The sequence below is a fragment of the Vipera berus genome, assembly GCF_964194415.1.
Source record: "Vipera berus genome assembly, chromosome: 1".
NCBI classification, from domain to species: domain Eukaryota; kingdom Metazoa; phylum Chordata; class Lepidosauria; order Squamata; family Viperidae; genus Vipera; species Vipera berus.
The window spans coordinates 187,681,911-187,701,662 of record NC_138202.1 but is presented as its reverse complement, the minus strand read 5'-3'; the positions used below and the strand labels follow the sequence as shown (position 1 = coordinate 187,701,662).

At 45.1% G+C, this 19,752-nt stretch overlaps 1 protein-coding gene across 1 annotated transcript in view; it reads right to left on the bottom strand.

Annotated features, from left to right (window-relative positions):
• The window catches only part of LOC308674458 (arf-GAP with GTPase, ANK repeat and PH domain-containing protein 1-like), a gene marked incomplete at its 3' end in the record, with an annotated part of 309,655 nt that overhangs the window by 123,841 nt on the left and 166,062 nt on the right, over positions 1-19,752 (bottom strand). Inside the window, exons 7-8 of the mRNA XM_081338915.1 lie at positions 14,709-14,836; positions 2,914-3,069 (exon numbers count right to left, since the gene is read on the bottom strand). Of these exons, the coding sequence (XP_081195041.1) occupies positions 2,914-3,069; positions 14,709-14,836 (284 nt within the window). The remainder of the gene's footprint in view (positions 1-2,913; positions 3,070-14,708; positions 14,837-19,752) is intronic.

Here is a 19,752-nt window from a genome sequence, read left to right as displayed (position 1 = left end):
CTGTTACCTTCCCACCGTAGTGGTCCCTATTTTTCTACTTGCATTTTTACGTGCTTTCGAACTGCTAGGTTGGCAGAAGCTGGGACAAATAACAGGCGCTCACTCTGTTACGTGGCACTCGGGATTTGACCTGTCAAACTGCCGACCTTCTGATAGACAAGCTCAGCGTCCTAACCCACTGAGCCACCGCGTCCCTTTCCAATGCACTAGGACATGATTAAAACATTATTAGATAAGAATTGGATAACCTGTCTTATTGAAACTTCAAATATTTACTTGGATGTGCTCTTTATTGTTGACGTGTATGGTATTACCATGCCTAGCTCTCTGAGGCCTTCAGAAAGAAGTTTATACATGCCCATGAAACTAAGAAGGGATTCAAAAAGATTGCCTAATGATGGAAGTAAAGGAAAAGTCTTCAAAAATTTTATATTGAAAGAAAAATTTAAAATTGAATTTGCTGTAGTGGAAATTTACTGAGTGGAGAAGCAACTATAATGGCTGGGAAACAGGAAAGGAAAGCATAAAGGATGTAAAAGAAACACATAGGCAAAATTGTTATCTGGGTCTTCAGAATGGGAAAAGGAGCTGTAAGAGAACATAACTAGCAAAACAGGAAAGAACCTATTTTTCTAAGAAGTCATAAAAAAGGGGGGAAGAAGTCAGGCAACTGAGCATGTGCAATTAGTTGATTAATATTAACTAACACACCTTGCATAAATTATCTCTTAATTTTAATGTACATGTGATGTATGATTTAGTATGTAGCAGAAAATATGTAGGGGGCACTCAGAAAGAGTGTAACCTCATAGTACTTCAGCCAATGGTGAAAGAGGAGGGATGTGGCGGCCGGGACAGGGTGGTATAAAGAAGGGAATATTTTGGGTTGGAACTTTGGAGAGAACCAAGCTTTGATAGCTTCTCTCCCCGCTTATTGCAATACACAAAACAAAAGGCCTTCACTGTGTCTTGGCTGGTTATTGGTCAGGCGAGCTTGCCTCTGGTCATAAAGGAAAGTGGTCAGGAGCACATAACACCTAACAAATGGACATGAATCATCGGGAAATTGGAAAATTATCTATAAGCAGAGAAGATTGCAAACAACTGCAGACTTGGCCATGTTGAGATGCAGGCAAAATGAGCAAACTAACGTAAGAGTTTTCTAGATACATGCAACAATGTAGGCTGTAAAAAAATACTATTTCCAACTAGTGGTTCACTTGCAGTATCTCTCTCCATGTGTACTAACTAGAAAATTTTGTTCCTCCCAAATTCAAGAGGTATTTTTAAGCTCTCATCTGAAACTCATTTATACCACACTTGTGCTGTTAGAACTTTATTCTAGGCACACCAATAATTCTTTCTCTAGAAATGCTCAAAACCAATAAATCTTTTTCTAGAAATGCTCAAAACTCAACACATACTCATCAGCTAAAAGGTTTAATATACAATGACCCTTCTCAGTCAATTAGTCCTCAATTAGTTTTCCACAGTCATGTCTGTAGGTTTAAGCCACATGTGAAACAAAAAGGAGCAGGAATCACCTTAGAACAGACATGTCAAACTTGTGATGTCACGTGACGTTGCACAATGTATCGGGACGGTTTTGCCATTGCTGGCAATGGGTTAGGTGCGGCTTCCACATGATGCATCTGGCTGGCAGTTTGACACCCCTGCCTTACAAGATGTCAAACCATGTTAATTGTTTTTGTCCCAGTAGGTTCTATTTGGAATAATTGACTTCATTTGCAGACACATGGTACTGTCTCCCATAGAAGACACATGGAACTGCCTTCCATAGAAAAGAATAGTAGAAGGTGTAATTTGGTTAAATAGGTCAAAGAATTGACAATCTTTAAGAACAAGTCCCCAATCTGTAATACCTAGCAGCCAATCTTTTTCTCACCCACTGGGGCCAAGTGCTGCAATTCCTGAAAACAAGATTATGTTGCTTCAAAGGTAGAATATGTAGCACTGAATATTTATTTATTTATTATATTGGATTTGTATACTGCCCTATTCCCATAGGACTCAGGGCGGTTTACAGGGCAATTAAAACCATGAATACAAAAAATTAAAAACAAATAAAACAATTAAATTAAATTCAAGCCCCAAGAGTAAATCTAAAACCCAGTTAAATTAACAACCCCACAGTCTGGACCAAACAGATCGAAGAGCCAAGTTTTCAGGTCCCGGCGAAATGAGCGAAGGTCGGGCGCAGTCCTAAGTTCTGTGGGTAGTTGGTTCCATAGGGCAGGCGCACCCACAGAGAACGCCCTTCCCCTGGGAATAACCCGCCGGCATTCATTAACCGGCGGTACCCTGAGAAGGCCCTCCCTGTGGGGGCACACAGGACGATGGGAAGATGATGCCGGCAGCAGGTGTTCCCTTAGATAGTCCGGACCCAAGCCATTTAGGGCTTTATAGGTCATTACCAGCACCTTGAATCTCACCCGGAGGGCAACCGGAAGCCAATGCAGCTCACGGAGAAGAGGTGTTACACGGGAGTATCGGGAAGCTCCCATCAAAACTCGCGCAGCTGAATTCTGCACCAGTTGAAGCCTTCGGGTGGTCCTCAAGGGCAGCCCCATGTAGAGGGCATTGCAGTAGTCTAACCGGGAGGTCAGAATTTAGTGTATGATAGAAGTATGAATTGACTACTCTTTTCCCTCATTCTATATAAATTTCAGTGCATCCCAGAACCATGATAAAGATCATACAAAATAAGAAAAAATGAATTTAGATATTTTTATCACATCCAAACTGAGGTTATTCTTAACTACAGGGAAGGAGAAGCCAGTCTTCGAAGATGATTTTTGAAGTTAGCTTATTGATTAGAATAACATGATCAAACAAGCAGAGTCATTTGTTGACATCAGTCAACAGAAATCAAATATCTTTTTGTCAACTCACTGTAAAAAGGTTGGACCGGCGCTTGGACTGCTTACGAACAGGTGTTGGAGTATTAGTAGTAGGTGGAACATCAATTTGTAGTTCCTTCTGACTGGTGCTTGGAGTAGATGGGACAGAGGAAGAATAATCACTTAAACTCCCTCCTCCATTATGGGTCTGCAATGATTAAAATTCATATTAGCAGAAAGAAAACCAAATTCTTGATTGTATTTCCTACTACAACACAGGATTTTTAAATATATATAGAATTTCTATATAAAGACAACATTATCACTCTCCTTCTTGGAATTAAAAGGCAATCTTTAAGCCAAGATTGTTTCCGTCTATATTCTTCTTAAGTTAATTTTCAAATTTCTTTCTCTTTCCCTCTATTTAATGTAAGGCTGCACAGCTGATTTGGCCAAAGGTAAAACAAATTCTGATACAACAGATACATGTGTACCATTTGTACATGGAATGTCAGAACTGTGAACTAAGGAAAACTTCATGTTGTTAACATAAAAATACCCAAAGAGTACTGATACTCTTAGAATCTGCAATCTAAAATTGCCTAAAATGGATCACTTCACATCAGAAAAGTAGCATCTTCTTCTGTGAACAAGAAAAACACTGGAGAAATGGAATAGCCATTATTGTGGACAATAGCATGTTGAAGTCAGCACTCAATTATAACCCCAGAATTGAATGACTAAATAAACTGATACCCTTTATTCATTAATAGCTATAACTCTTGATAGCTCATATCAACAGCAATAAAAAAACAATAAAAACCACTATACAAAAAACAATTGCCAGCCCCATAAGGTAATACTGTCCAGTAAACAACAATCACTCAGACCCAGTCCCATTCTATCCCAGTGTTTGGGGCAGGGGGAACACAGTTCTATCTGATTTAAATTATTCTGTGTCTTTTATGCCATTTCCTTCTCCAGTGGATCACCCTTGGTCTGATCCTTTTGAACAGACATGTCAAACTCGTGATGTCACGTGATGTTGCGTGATGTATCGGAGCTTCTTCCCCCTTGCCGGCAATGGAGTGGGCACAGTTTCATCGTGATGCATCTGGTCCACGGGCCGGCAGTTTGACACCCCTGTTTTTGAATGACCCTTCTGGGAATGTGTACATTCCCAAAAGCATAGCTCATAGTGTCACTGAGACATACAAGCTACTTCACCACCACATACAGAACAAATAATTCCTTCATATATTAGTTCTCATGTAGTCAGAGTGGTAAACTATACACCATACACAGAAAAAGAAAAGAGGAAATTACAGGGAAAGTCCTCAAGCCTTCATAGAACTAGACAGGGGTATTTGGCCATCACGTCCATCAGTAGAGCAATCCAAATTGAAGCTTATGGCTTTCTAACTTCTATTTGAACACATCCTATAAAGAGGAGCTCACTACCCCTCTGTTAATTGTCTCCTCTATCAAACTGCTACATTAAAAAAAATAGGAGGACATTGTTTTCCAGTAACTCACATCCATTATTCTATAATGATTTTGAATGTACAGTTAGCAGGAACATTGCCATTTACATTTTATTTCTATTGAGGACCATATATTTATCTGAAACAAGGGGAACTATTTGGTCCATAAACATTAAGATTGTTAACAGCCACTTCTTTGATAGTAGAATCTAGAGACTGTTGGGTTTGCTATGGGGAATGCTTTACATATGCCTTACTGAGCTTGAAGAACTCACCTTTACTTGATCATGTTCCCACCATCATGATCCCATAGGATATTATTTTTTAATTGCCAAAGTGGACACCTTTGTCTTCTTTATAATTAACAGTAAATAGTTTGTTAAGCATAGTTAATAAGCATCTTTAGTTCTCTTTGCATTCCAGTGGTAACTAATGATAGAATAACTGCATCATACACAGAAAGGGAATTAAAGAAATCTTTCATCAGAAAGAATGATATTCTCTGTTATATAGACATAGGTAAAGGTTCCCCCGCACATGCGTGCTAGTCGTTTCCGACTCTAGGGGCTGGTGCTCATCTCCGTTTCAAAGCCGAAGAGCCAGCGCTTGTCCGAGGACATCTCCGTGGTCATGTGGCTGGCATGACTGGCCGCCAAAGGCGCACGGAACGCTGTTACCTTCCCAGGGTAGTGGTCCCTATTTTTCTACTTGCATTTTTACGTGCTTTCGAACTGCTAGGTTGGCAGAAGCTGGGACGAGTAACAGGCGCTCACTCTGTTACGCGGCAGTCAGGATTCGACCCACCAAACTGCCGACCTTCTGATTGACAAGCTCAGCATCCTAACCCACTGAGCCACCGCGTCCCTTGATATATAGACATATAACTACAGAATTTATGTAGAAATGAAAGAGAAGGAAATTTACTTGATCAGACTTAGTTTTAAATTCCCAGGTTATCTCAATTTCACTTCTCTGCAATTATTTCATTTTTTTGAATATTAAATTTTATTACTCAGAACATGAAATAGTGGCTAGCATACTGAATACAACTGCTATTACTTATGATTTGGAAATTGTTTCTATCAATGCAACCTAAAACTGCATTTCCCCTTTTAGCAGTCAGGTTGCTGATTCACATTCAGTTTGTGATCTGATAACCATTTATAATCATTATTATTCTTATGGTGTTTCTAGGCTTCTTTTGGTTCAAGTAAAGAACTTTGCATTTCTCTTTATTAAATTTTATTCTGATATTTCCAGCCCAGTTTTCAGACTATTAAGAATTTTGTTTCTGTTTTCTAGCTTTTATGTTCTTTTATGTGAGTTAAAAATGTGATAAATATTACCTCTTCTTCCAAACATTTAAGAGTAAAAAAAAATGAATATCCTGTAGCACCCCATTTCATGAGTAATGTTTGATCAATATTATTTAATATTTTCAAGCCAATTTAAAAGTCTATTTGTAAACAACTTGGCTTTTATTAATTCCTCCACTATGTTAGGGCAGGCACAATAAAGTATCTCACTACATTTATTCTTTTCTTAGTAATATCCTTAAAAATAATGGGAATACTTTTCCGTGTGTGTGTGTGTGTTCAAGTTAGCATTGATTCCTGGTGAATGTCTATACGAGACCCTGCAGTTTCTTGGTAAGATTTTCAGAAGTGCTTTGCCCATGCCTTCTTCTTAGGTCTGAGAGAGTGACTAGCCCAAGGTCACCTACCTGGTTTTGTATCTAAGGTAGGAGCAGCTCATTATTTGTTTCTAACCTGGTGCCTACCCCAAAAATGCCCTCTTAGAAATATTGCAGACATAATATACCTTGATTTCAGCTAAGCCTTTGACAAAGTACTATTGATAATGATAGTAAATTAATTAATGTCGGTTTAATGGCATGACAAGCAAGTAGAAACATAAAATTGTGTTCAAAAAGCAATGTTTGCTAATTTGACATTATACTGAGGAGAGCTAAAACTCAAATACTTTGGACACCTAATGAGAAGGAAGGACTCACTGGAGAAGAGCCTCATGCTGGGAAAGATCGAGGGCAAGAGAAGAAGGGGACGACAGAGAATGAGGTGGCTGGATGGAGTAACTGAAGCAGTAGGCGTGAGCTTAAATGGACTCCAGAAGATGGTAGAGGACAGGAAGGCCTGGAGGAATGTTGTCCATAGGGTCGCGATGGGTCGGACACGACTTCGCAGCTAACAACAACAACAACAACAACTGAGGAGAGGCTATAAAAGATAATCTTGTATGGTCAACTCTTCATTATTTTTATTAACAATTTTGTTGAAAGGGCAGGGAATGTTATCAAAAATACAGATTTTAGGTGGGTAAGAAATAATATTCAAAACAATCTTTATAATACTAATAAAGAATATTTGTAGCTCAGGGTTGACATGAATTCTTGGTGTTCCCTGAGCTTGCTTGTTTTCTAGCAGACATTTCTTTATTCAAACTAGATAACATCATCAGTGCTAGTAAGACAGTTTGTTGTCAGTTTATATTCTAGTGCAGACATGTCAAACACAAGGCCCGGGGGCCAGATCCGGCCCGTGAAGTGGTTTCATGTGGCCCGCGAAGCCATCCTGGAAACAGTGAGGGAACGGCCCCCACTGCCTTGGTCCTGGCCCAGAGACCCTCCTCCTGCCAGAGACCCTCAGATCTGTCCCACTCCTGCCCAGGCCCCCATAGGCACTCTTGATGCGAACGATGTAGAGCTGGCCATGCCCACCCAGTAGGCCATACGCACTCTAACCACGCCCACCCTGGCCATACCCACCCGGCCCCCTGAGGGCAACTTCAATGCTGATGCGGCCCTCAATGAAATTGAGTTTGACACCCCTGTTCTAGTGGCTTCCCTGTCAGTGTTGGTTAGACTGTTTGCTGTTTCCTTCTTTGGCAGTTTCTTGATTGGGGTATTGTTTACTTGATTGTTGGCCTGATCTTAACCTTGGAGTTAATCTCTGCTGATTTCGGTTAAGGCCGTGGTGGTGAACCTATGGCACGTGTGCCACAGGCAGCATGCAGAGCCCTCCCTGTGGGCATGCACGCCATCACCCCAGAAGTAGGCGGGGCCAGGCTGCTCCCCTCCACCTCTCCATGTGCGCTCTCACTCTCTTTCTCTCTACATTGGGAGTCAGGGAGCAGCTGCAAGAGCTGGTTGGATCCGGGCTGGAGGGTGGAGGCAGCTGCCAGCATGAGTCCAGGTATGCCTGCAGAGCAATTTTTGCAGACTGCCAGCAGCCCGATCCGGGCTCCGGAGGCCTGGAAAAGGCCTCTGCCACCCAGATTTATGACTGCAGAGCGATTTCGCACCCCTCTCCATGGCTGATTCGGGCAGCAGAGGCCTTTTCCAGGCTTTCGGAGCCTGGATCGGGCTGCTTGAGCGCCGCAAAATTGCCCCACAGCCTTGGTCCAAGCTCCAGAGGCTTGAAAAAGGCCTCTGCTGCCCGGCTCTATAACTGCAGAGCGATTTCGGCCCCCCCCCCAGCCAATCCAGGAGGCAGAGGCCTTTTCCAGGCCTCCGAAGCCTGGATCGGGCCTTTGGGGTGCCGCCAAATCACCCCACGGCCTTGATCCAAGCTCTGAAGGCTTGGAAACGATCTCTGCTCCCTGGATTGTCCGTGAGGGGCGCGGGACGTGAAATTGCTCTGCAGCCATAGAGCCAGTTGGCAAAGGCTTTTTCCAAGCGGTAGCAGCGGCAGGGTGATCCCTGCGGGGGATGGGGGAAACAACAGCGGCACCCCGATCCATGCGGCGGGTGGGGGAGAAACAGTGGTGACGGCAGGGTGATCCATGCGGCGGGTGGGGGGAAATGGCAGCAGCAGCAGCAGCACGATCCATGCGGCAGGTGGGGGGGAAACAGCGGCAGCACAATCCGTGAGGCGGGTGGGGGGGAAATGGCAGCGATGGCAGGGCAATCCGCGTGGTGGGTGGGTGGGAAATGGTGGCAGCAGGGCGATCGGCATGATGGGTGGGAAACCTGCCCCACTTGCTCCACAGCCACTTTCAGCTGAGCCGCATTGCAGCAGCAATGGGTGCAATACGCAAAGTGTCATGACGAAACTGGCCATTTTCTGCCTCCTGCCCAATGCTGCTGGAGAGCGCCGGACACCGGCAGCTGCCCCAGGATGAGTGGTAGGTGAGGTGGGCACTCCTGATGTCCGCAGGGGAAGAAGCAGCATGCAGGCACCACACCCAGCCCAGTCCAGCCCAGCCCCAACATGGCACAGAAAGCGAGGCAGCAGTCCCATGTGCGTCCCTGTGTGCGAGTGCTCCCCTGTCCTGCCAGGCAAGGGGAGCCGTGGCATCTGCGGCAGAAGAGCACAGGTGGGCAGCAGAAGGCACAAGGAGCAACGATCCCAGCACAGATCCTCCCCACTCTCCTCTTCCCCCCCTCAGAAGAGCTGTGGGGCTCAGGAGCCTCCCCCCACCCCACCCCACCCCACAAGGAAGAAAACCATCACAAGACACTCTTCTGTTTTAACTTTTTTCCTTGTCACTTTTTGGATTTTTCATCCCGCTTTTGTGAGACAGCAGCATTTGGGAGGGGGTGTAGCTGCCCCCTTCCCCCCAAGCCATCACCTGAGCAAGATGCCCCACCTGCCAGAGACCCCCTGGATCTCCCCCAACCATGCCAAGCCCGCACAGGCATCCCTCCCCAAGAGCAACACTGAGCTGGCCACGCCCACCCTGGCCACGCGCCCCCAGTCTGCCATGACCCCCATAGTTACACCCACCCGGCAGGCCACACCCAACCAGCGGCCCATGCCCACCTGTCACCCGGGGATACTTAAGTGGGTTTTAGGTTGCAGTTTGGGCACTCGTTCTCTAAAAGGTTCGCCACTACTGGATTAGGGTTAGGGTTATCAGCCCTACTTCACTCAAGCACTATGGCAACAACAACCATATTTGCAGCTGCCACAGCAATCACACAATTAATTTTTTTTAAAAAAAATCATCGCACTATTAACCACAAGCCAACTAGGCTTAATAACAATGCTAGGATTAAACCAACGCACCCTAGCCTTTCTCCATATAACCATACACTCTTTAAAACACTTCTTTTTCTATGCTCTGGCTCATAAAGCACTACTTTAGTTTTTGCAGAGCTTGCAGTTTCTGATTTGTCAGAGTGCCAGGCTTCTAAAAATTCCCTGGCATTTTTAGACTTGGCTTGGTCTAAAAATGGTCTAGGAGTCTCATACTTTTCTAATTGAAGCTATGGTTAAATCTGTTGAAACTAAAAAATTTTCATCATGTCTTCTGTTTGTGGATGCGTTATGCCAGTCCTCAGGCTATTTGTCCTACATAGTGGTTGTTGTAGTCCTTACACTGTATGTTGTAAAACATTATAACATGCAATGTAAGGACTGCAACAACCACTTCTAGACATTCCCTGGTGTTTTTGGTGTCTCTAGTTGGTGTTTGTGGATGCGTTCTGCCAGTCTTCTGCCTGTTGTCCTACATAGTGGCAACCACTATGTAGCACAAACAGGCAGAAGACTGGCAGAACGCATCCACAAACACCAACTAGAGACACCAAAAACACCAGGGAATGTCTAGAAGCCTGGCACTCTGACAAATAAGCCATCAATAGACACACAGACATTAACAACATCTATAGATTATGCAAAAGAGACTATCACCCAGCCCAAAAAGGAACAAAAAGACCCAAACACCTCTCCGCCAGCAATCAGCATCCAGATCAGCATAGATTAACTCCTAGGTTAACATCAGACCAACAATCAAGTAAACAACACCCCAATAAAGAAACTGGCAAAGAAGCCAACAGCAAACAGCCCAATCAAAGAATCTCTAAGACCACCCCCACCAACACTGAAAGGCAAGCCACCAGAATATAAAGCTGACAGAAAACTGCACTCCTTACTAGCACTGACGATGTTACCTACCGTATATACTTGAGTATAAGCCGAATTTTTCAGCCCACTTTTTGGGCTGAAAAATTCCACTCCAGTCAACAAAAAAACTTACCGAGGACTTGTGCGCGGCCGAGGCTTCGGTGCTTCCAGGATCGCGCGCACCTCTCCCAAGCCGCCGCCGTCCGGAGACCTGCCGAAGTTTGGGGAGGTTTGGGGAGGTGCGCGCGCACCTCCCCAAACCTCCCCAAACTTCGGCAGGTCTCCGTTCCTCCGCGCAGACCTGCCGACGTTTGGGGAGGTTTGGGCGCCTCCCCAAACCTCCCCAAACGTCGGCAGGTCTCCGTTCCTCCTGCCGACGTTTGGGGAGGTTTGGGCGCCTCCCCAAACCTCCCCAGGTCTCCGTTCCTCCGCGCAGACCTGCCGACGTTTGGGGAAGTTTGGGCGCCTCCCCAAAACTCGGCAGGTCTCCGTTCCTCCTGCCGACGTTTGGGGAGGTTTGGGCGCCTCCCCAAACCTCGGCAGGTCTCCGTTCCTCCTGCCGACGTTTGGGGAGGTTTGGGCGCCTCCCCAAACCTCCCCAGGTCTCCGTTCCTCCGCACAGACCTGCCGACGTTTGGGGAGGTTTGGGCGCCTCCCCAAACCTCCCCAGGTCTCCGTTCCTCCTGCTGACGTTTGGGGAGGTTTGGGCGCCTCCCCAAACCTCCCCAGGTCTCCGTTCCTCCGCGCAGACCTGCCGACGTTTGGGGAGGTTTGGGCGCCTCCCCAAACCTCCCCAAACGTCGGCAGGTCTCCGTTCCTCCTGCCGACGTTTGGGGAGCTTTGGGCGCCTCCCCAAACCTCCCCAGGTCTCCGATCCTCCGCGCAGACCTGCCGACGTTTGGGGAGGTTTGGGCGCCTCCCCAAACCTCCCCAGGTCTCCGTTCCTCCGCGCAGACCTGCCGATGTTTGGGGAGGTTTGGGCGCCTCCCCAAACCTCGGCAGGTCTCCGTTCCTCCTGCCGACATTTGGGGAGGTTTGGGCGCCTCCCCAAACCTCCCCAGGTCTCCGTTCCTCCGCACAGACCTGCCGACGTTTGGGGAGGTTTGGGCGCCTCCCCAAACCTCGGCAGGTCTCCGTTCCTCCTGCCGACATTTGGGGAGGTTTGGGCGCCTCCCCAAACCTCCCCAGGTCTCCGTTCCTCCGCGCAGACCTGCCGACGTTTGGGGAGGTTTGGGCGCCTCCCCAAACCTCCCCAGGTCTCCGTTCCTCCGCACAGACCTGCCGACGTTTGGGGAGGTTTGGGCGCCTCCCCAAACCTCCCCAAACGTCGGCAGGTCTCCGTTCCTCCTGCCGACGTTTGGGGAGGTTTGGGCACCTCCCCAAACCTCCCCAGGTCTCCGTTCCTCCGCGCAGACCTGCCGACGTTTGGGGAGGTTTGGGCGCCTCCCCAAACCTCCCCAGGTCTCCGTTCCTCCTGCCGACGTTTGGGGAGGTTTGGGCGCCTCCCCAAACCTTCCCAGGTCTCCGTTCCTCCGCGCAGACCTGCCGACGTTTGGGGAGGCGCCCAAACCTCCCCAAACGTCGGCAGGTCTGCGCGGAGGAACGGAGACCTGGGGAGGTTTGGGGAGGCGCCCAAACCTCCCCAAACGTCGGCAGGTCTGCGCGGAGGAACGGAGACCTGGGGAGGTTTGGGGAGGTGCCCAAACCTCCCCAAACGTCGGCAGGAGGAACGGAGACCTGGGGAGGTTTGGGGAGGCGCCCAAACCTCCCCAAACGTCGGCAGGAGGAACGGAGACCTGGGGAGGTTTGGGGAGGCGCCCAAACCTCCCCAAACATCGGCAGGTCTGCGCGGAGGAACGGAGACCTGGGGAGGTTTGGGGAGGCGCCCAAACCTCCCCAAACGTCGGCAGGAGGAACGGAGACCTGGGGAGGTTTGGGGAGGCGCCCAAACCTCCCCAAACGTCGGCAGGAGGAACGGAGACCTGGGGAGGTTTGGGGAGGCGCCCAAACCTCCCCAAACGTCGGCAGGAGGAACGGAGACCTGGGGAGGTTTGGGGAGGCGCCCAAACCTCCCCAAACGTCGGCAGGAGGAACGGAGACCTGGGGAGGTTTGGGGAGGCGCCCAAACCTCCCCAAACATCGGCAGGTCTGCGCGGAGGAACGGAGACCTGGGGAGGTTTGGGGAGGCGCCCAAACCTCCCCAAACGTCGGCAGGAGGAACGGAGACCTGCCGACGTTTGGGGAGGTTTGGGGAGGCGCCCAAACCTCCCCAAACGTCGGCAGGTCTGCGCGGAGGAACGGAGACCTGCCGACGTTTGGGGAGGTTTGGGGAGGTGCGCGCGCACCTCCCCAAACCTCCCCAAACTTCGGCAGGTCTCCGGACGGCGGCGGCTTGGGAGAGGTGCGCGCGATCCTGGAAGCACCGAAGCCTCGGCCGCGCGCAAGTCCTCGGTAAGCTCCGGGCGGTCACTTGCTTCGCGTCTCCTGAGGGAAGGGGGGGGCGACTGGAGCGGGCGTGTTTCCTCGCCTGCTGGGCGCCGCGATTTGCCCGGGGAACGCACGGGCCCCGAATGGCAGCGTGGAGCGAGGAAGCAGACAGCCAGGGCTTCCCCGAGAGCCACGGCCAAACAGGGTATTCCTGTGTATTCAGGCTTGCAAAATGGCGGATCGAGCCTCTGCTGGCGGCAGAGGCTTGCAGAGCGCGGATCCAGCCTCCGCCGGCGGCGGAGGCTTGCAGAACGGCGGATCGGCTTATACTCGAGTCAACAACTTTTCCCAGTTTTGGGGGGTGAAATTGGGGGTCTCGGCTTATACTCGAGTCGGCTTATACTCAAGTATATACGGTAGTTTGGGTAATGAAATGTCTGCAAAAAAGCAAGCAAATTCAGAGAGCACCAAGGACCCCTCAATCTTTATAAGCTGGAGAAATTAGCCAAAGATAATAGAATGAAATTTAAAAGAACAGCATTCAGATGCATAAATACAGGACAGGGAAATAGCTGGTTGGACATAATAGGATTTGAAATTGTAGTTGATTGCAAAAATGAATATAAACCAGCAGTGTAATATAGCTGTAGAAAAGGGAGATGCAATTCTTGTCTACGTTAACAGAACTATAAAATTCAAAACCAGAAGAAGTCTGTCAATGCTGCTAGCATTGGATGTTCCTGCTTTGACAACTCATGAAAATGCAGCCATTTTCTCTTCTCCTCCTTTAGTGCCGAAACTTTGTTTCTTGACTAAATGTTCTTTAAGGAAGAATTTTGCCTCGAAGTTCTTTTGATGGGTTTCATCTATCGGAACCATGACAAAGTCGTTGTTAGGTTAAGCAACCCTACATGTATGAGAAGGGTTAATTAATGAGGCTAATACCTTGTTAATATGTATAAATTAGATGGCTGTTGTGAAATTCTGGAAGATTCCTTTAATTTCACCATGTTGTTACTGCTTTTTTGCCTCTTTTTCAGCTCATGATATGATTACATAGAATAATGTATTTTTCTCCTACTTTGTGAACACTGGTATTATGTGAATGGTAACTTATTTGCTTATATAAAGTTGAAGTAATTGTTTAATAGGGGCAATTGGCTCAAGAAGGGAAAAAGATAGAAGAGGACAACAATGAAGGAAAAAAGGAGAACTGAGATTAGTTAAAAAGGAAAGCACAAGGCTGTCCAATAATTTCTATTCTTTACTACACCTTTTGTTGCATTTATTTATCATATAATTATTTCATTCTCTTCTGTTTTTTTTTAAATTAGATCCTGTCTTGAATATTGTGTGCAGTTCTTGGCACAATGTTTTATGAAGGATTCTGAAAAATAGAATGGGCTGGATAGATTTAGCCTTAAGAAAAGATAATTGGGGCAGGGTGGAGAGGAGGGATGTCAAAACTCATGTTGAAGAATTCTCTTGTTCCAGACAGAAGGGTACAGAATAATAGGTTTGAGTTAGAGTAATTTTGTAATAGTAACAAGAGTTCAAGAGTGCAGGCAATCACCCAGAGAGATGGTTGGTTTCTTTTTACTGAAATCTAAAGCTGATGCTATCACTCATAGATTACACAGGTTTCAATCTGGATTCTAGCACTGAACTCAGTGGCAAAAATGATCCCTTCCAACTGCAGAATTCTATGATTTGCAGCTACTATGGACCTTTTAATATATAGTTCAACAATTTTCTTTCTGTTGCATGAAATCCTTTTAATCAAATTGTATTTTTAAATTACTGTATCTAATTCTAGGAATCATTCCACTATGTCTCAGTTTTACCTACTGTATGAATCTCAAGGCAAAATCATTGTATCCCACTTTGGGAATATTTCTGATGATTTTTAAAAATGATAATTATTTAGAAATAAACCACTTACAAATAAAATGTTAATTCAAATCAGGTAACATTCAATGGAGAAGTGAAAATATCCATTGTCAGAATCACAAAAAGTACTTATACCCAATCTTAATCTACCAGTAAAATTAATGAATGCAATTCCATACCTGGCTAATATGTACTGCAGAGACCTGGGTTGAACATACTGATGAGTGGCTTGGAGAATTTGGTAATGATTTGCAAGGACCTATTGAAAGCTGCTGTTTTTTTCTGGTTGAAACAATCTTCTGTGCCACTGTAAAGATAAAATAATAATATTACATATGTTTCTATCTCTGGAATTACTGGGTAACAATTTCCCAATCTAATCAATAATGTAAATTGGAATGGGACTTCTGGTGGCTACGCCGAGCTGAATGGTGGCTTTTCTCTGGCCGCCCGCCCTGAGGCTTCGTTGGAGCCGTGGAGACGGTGACAATCAGCTGTTCCACGGCTCGTAAACTTTCCCTTCGGGAGAAGAGGGGGAGGTGAGCTTTCTCGGATAGTGGTAGAGCTCCCCAAGACCTCCCAGAATTATCTGGGGGTCGGAGGGTGTGAGCTCCCACGGAGTCCGAGGCTTTCTGCGAGTCCAGGACGCCTTTGCTCCGTGTAGGAGTGAAGCTAGACGCTGCATCCACATCTGCGGATTATAGTGATTTATGTATGCTTTTAAAGCAGACAGAGCTGACCAGGAGGAGTAAAGTTGCAAGTATTCAGAACTTTAACTCGAAGTGCTTTAATCTTCTCCATTTATAAATTAAACTTTGAAGAAAAGGGAAAAAAATGGTGCCAAAATGTTTTTTCTTTTTAAAAGAATAAATTACGAAGACTGTTAAAATTTAAAAAATATATAGGATTTTTTCCAATCCAATCCACTTCCGGTGGCGGCGCGGCGCCGAAGATAGCCGTTTCGGGCTATCCGCTTCACAGCTGAGTTTTTTCCACCTAAAACAGCGCCGATCAGCTGTTTAGGTGGATTTGAAGCCCCCTCCTCGGGAGAAGAGGAGGGGGTGAGGCCCCAGGTAGGGGTTGAGTTCTCTGGGGCCGCCTGAGCTGAAAGCTTGGGCGGCTGAAGGATTGAACTCCCCCGTAGCCTGGGTTGCTCCCAGCTGCTTAGCGTCTCTGCTCCGGGATTTTTGCAGCAGAGCCAGGCGTTTGCAACCACCCCTGCCAGAAGGAAAGACTTTGGAGTAAAAGGAGCAGGCAGAGCGGTACAGGAGGTCGAGGTGAAGAGGATTTTTATTCTTACTCCCTAGCTTAATGGACTTTATAAACTTAAAGTGAAAGTGCGCAACAAGTGAAAGTGAGGAAAGATGGCGGCTAAATCTTCCTCTAAAGTTCTTCGGAGTGCGGGAACTTCCCCGGTGCAACAGACATCGTTGCAAGCTTTGCTTCCTCCTGCACCTCCTGTGGCATTGACGCTTAAGGACTTACAAGATGCCTTTGCAAAGCAATCCCAGGTAATGTCAGAAATGCTGGATGATAAGATGGCAAAGTTGGAGGAGAAATTGGAGAAATTGGAGGAGAGGATGGAAGAGAAGTTTAACAAGAGGTTTAGTGCAATGAGGGTAGACATCTTGTCTACAGTGGAAAGCGTGGCTGAATGTGTGCAATGTTTGGAAGAAAAAATGGAGGATCTTAGTCAAAAGAACACTATATTGGAAGTAAAGGTACTGGAGAATGAAAATTTAAGGGATAAAATGGACGGAGAATTGAGCCTTGTTCAGTATCATCAGATGCAGTATGCTATTAGAATCAGGGGTTTAAAAGAGAATCCTAAAGAAGACCTAAAGCAGCTGATTTCTGAGGCTTTGGAAGCAGTATTGGGCCAGCCAGCATCTGAAATAGAGGGATGCATGGATAAAGTTTTTTGTGTAAATTCATGGATTGCAAGGCAGAGGAAGTTACCTAGAGATGTGGTGGTCTATTTTACAAAGAGAGCAACTAGAGATGAAGTTATTCAAGCTGCTTATGATACTAAAGTTGTGGTTGCTGAGCAAGAAGTTCTGGTTCTAAAAGAAATTCCTCCAAAGATTTTAAGGAGAAGGAAGGATTTTGCATTTCTCGTACAGGAACTTAAGCAACGTGATATTAAGTTTAGATGGGAGATTCCAGTTGGATTGGTGGTGATGCACGAAGGTAAAAGATACCGTCTGGTTACTGTGACTCAGGCGCGTGATTTCTACAATGATGTTTTAAAAGCAACTCCTCTATCACTCCTGGAAGCTGCAAAGGGATCTGGAGAGGGAAAACCTCAAGAGGCTGAAGATGGACAGACAGAGGAGAATGGTGCTGGAGGGGATCTAACAGCTTCATCGGCTGCTGCTGGAGAGCAGAGGTTGACGCGTGCCGCTGTAAAACGAGCAAGACAAGTACAAGAGCAAGACCAGCAGAGGTTTATGGAGCTCTCAAAGCGTACTTACAGCGAAGCTGTGGGAGGAGCGCAGCCCAAAGAAAATATAGGGGCTATTAAAGATGTGCTCCAAAAGCTTCGGGATGCCACACATGGGGACTAAGTTTCTAACCTGGAATGTTAATGGATTAAACTCACCACAGAAGAGAAAGAAAGTTTTTCAATATTTATAACAATTTAAGATTGATGTTATATGTTTGCAAGAAACGCATATTAGGGTTATGGACCAAAAGTATTTATCGAACTCAAGGTTGGGCACGCAATTTGTTGCTTCTGCGATGAATAAGAAAAATGGAGTGGTTGTCTACGTTAAAAGTACTCTAACAGCGGAATTAATTGAAGCAGATAAGCAAGGAAGATATGTTATGATAGATTTGTTGTTAGAAGGTAAAAAAACGCTCTTAGTTGGACTGTATGCTCCTAATCAACAACAAGCTGATTTTTTTGATTCACTTCATACAAAGCTTACTCAATTGGATTACAAATCGTTTATTTTTATGGGGGATTGGAATGGAGTTTTGGATGTACAGATGGACAAGGCTGGTTCTTTTAAGCGTGCTCCGAGCCATGCCAGATTGCCTAAATCCTTTTTTGAAATGAAGGATGACTTGGAATTGCGAGATGTTTGGTGTGACATACACCTACATGAAAAGGATTATACTTTTTTTTCTGACAGACATCAATCTTTTTCTAGGATTGATTTTATTTTGCTGACTAATGATTTTTTTTCTAGGATTAAGAAGGTAAAGATTTGTGCAAGAACTATTTCGGACCATAGTCCAGTTTGGTTAGAGATCAATAAGGACAATAGGGATAGGCGCTCGTGGCGCGTAAATGAGAATTTGTTTAGAAATCAGAGAAATGTGGAAGAATGTAAACAGCGGATGAAGGATTTTTTTGAAATTAATATGAATAAGGATACTTCTATGGACATGGTTTGGGATGTTAGCAAGGCCTACATGAGAGGGGTGTTGATATATATGAATAATAAATACAGACGTACTTTGGAAGCCAGAAGGAAAGAATTGGAGAATGAAATTAGGGAAAAAGAAAAGGTCTTAATTTTGAATCCATCGGATGTGAAGACTAAGGAGGTTATTAAGCTATTAAGAGGACAATTTGATAAATTGATGGCTGATCAAGTGGCAACCAACTTGCGGTTTGCTAGGCATAATACTTTTTGCAATGCTAATAAGCCAGGTAGATGGCTAGCTTATAGACTAAGGAAAAAGCAAAGGGCTTCTAATATAGATAAAATTGAACATAAGGGAAAGGTTGTGTTTCAACAGGATCTTATTAAGGAAGCCTTTGTGGATTTTTATTCTAAATTATATGCTAAGGAGAAGATTAATGAAAAAGACATTGATGTATATTTGGAGAATGCTAGCATCCCGGTTCTTACGCAAGCACAAAGAGGAGATTAACCAGTTGATAACAGAAGAAGAAATTCTCATAGCAATTAAGGAATTGAAGTTGGATAAAGCGCCAGGTACGGATGGTTTGACTGCGGTTTACTACAAAAATTTACAAATGGAGATGATAAAGCCGTTAAAGGAACTGTTCCAGACAATTCAGAGAGGGGGAAAGGTGCCTCCGTCTTGGAGAACTGCTTTTATCTCTTTGATTCCGAAGGAAGATCAAGATGCTACTCAAGTTAAAAACTATAGACCGATATCACTTTTAAATACAGATTATAAGATATTTGCTAAGGTGTTGGCTAACAGATTGATGAGGGTTCTGCAACAGGTGATTCATGGGGATCAAACTGGGTTTATTAGTGGTAGGCAAATGAAAAATAATGTGAGGCATATAGTTGATGTGTTAGAGTTTTTGGAAAGGAACAACCAGATCCCTGCGGCGCTAATTTTTTTAGATGCTGAAAAAGCTTTTGATCAACTGAATTGGCAATTTTTGATGAAAGTTTTAGATAAAATGAATTTTGGGGATAAATTTTTGCAACCAATTAGGGCATTATATCAAAAACAAACTGCCCGAATAATAGTTAACAATAGTTTGACTGAAGCATGTAATATTGAGAAGGGCACAAGGCAAGGGTGTCCGTTATCGCCTTTACTATTTGTGTTAATACTGGAGATATTACTAGTAAAAATACGGAGTTCGGAAAGAATTAAGGGTATACAAATTAGAGATCAGGATTATAGACTGAGGGCATTTGCAGACGATCTGGTTGTTACAGTGACCCAGCCAGAAAACTCTGTTGTGGACCTGATGGAGATAATAATGCAATATGGGAGGGTTTCTGGATTTAAGGTTAATGTACAAAAAACGAAAATATTGGCCAAAAATATGACATCACCGCAAAAGGCCCTCTTAGAAGGATTAACTGGATTTGAGATTGTTAAAAGGGTTAAATATCTGGGGGTGATTTTGTCGCCCTCTAATACAAAGCTATATAAAAATAATTATGAAAGATTACTCGCAAGAACATTATATTATGGAATGGAGAAAATGGATTGAGTTTATCCAGAATAAGTATAGGGTCAAGAAGTTTTATCTAGCATTTGAATAAGTCTTCTTTCGTTTTCTTTTTTCTTTTTTTTATTTTGTCTTCTATATATATTTAATAATGCTAAGTTTTGTTTGATCCTATATAAGTTAGAGAGTGATGGATTTTAGAATTTATAGTTGTTAGTATATGGTTGTTTATGATTGCCTTTTTATATATATATACCTTGTATTTAGCTCTGGGAAGTCTGGGGGGGGGAGGGGGGTTAGGGGGAGGTGGGGGGGGAGGAGGG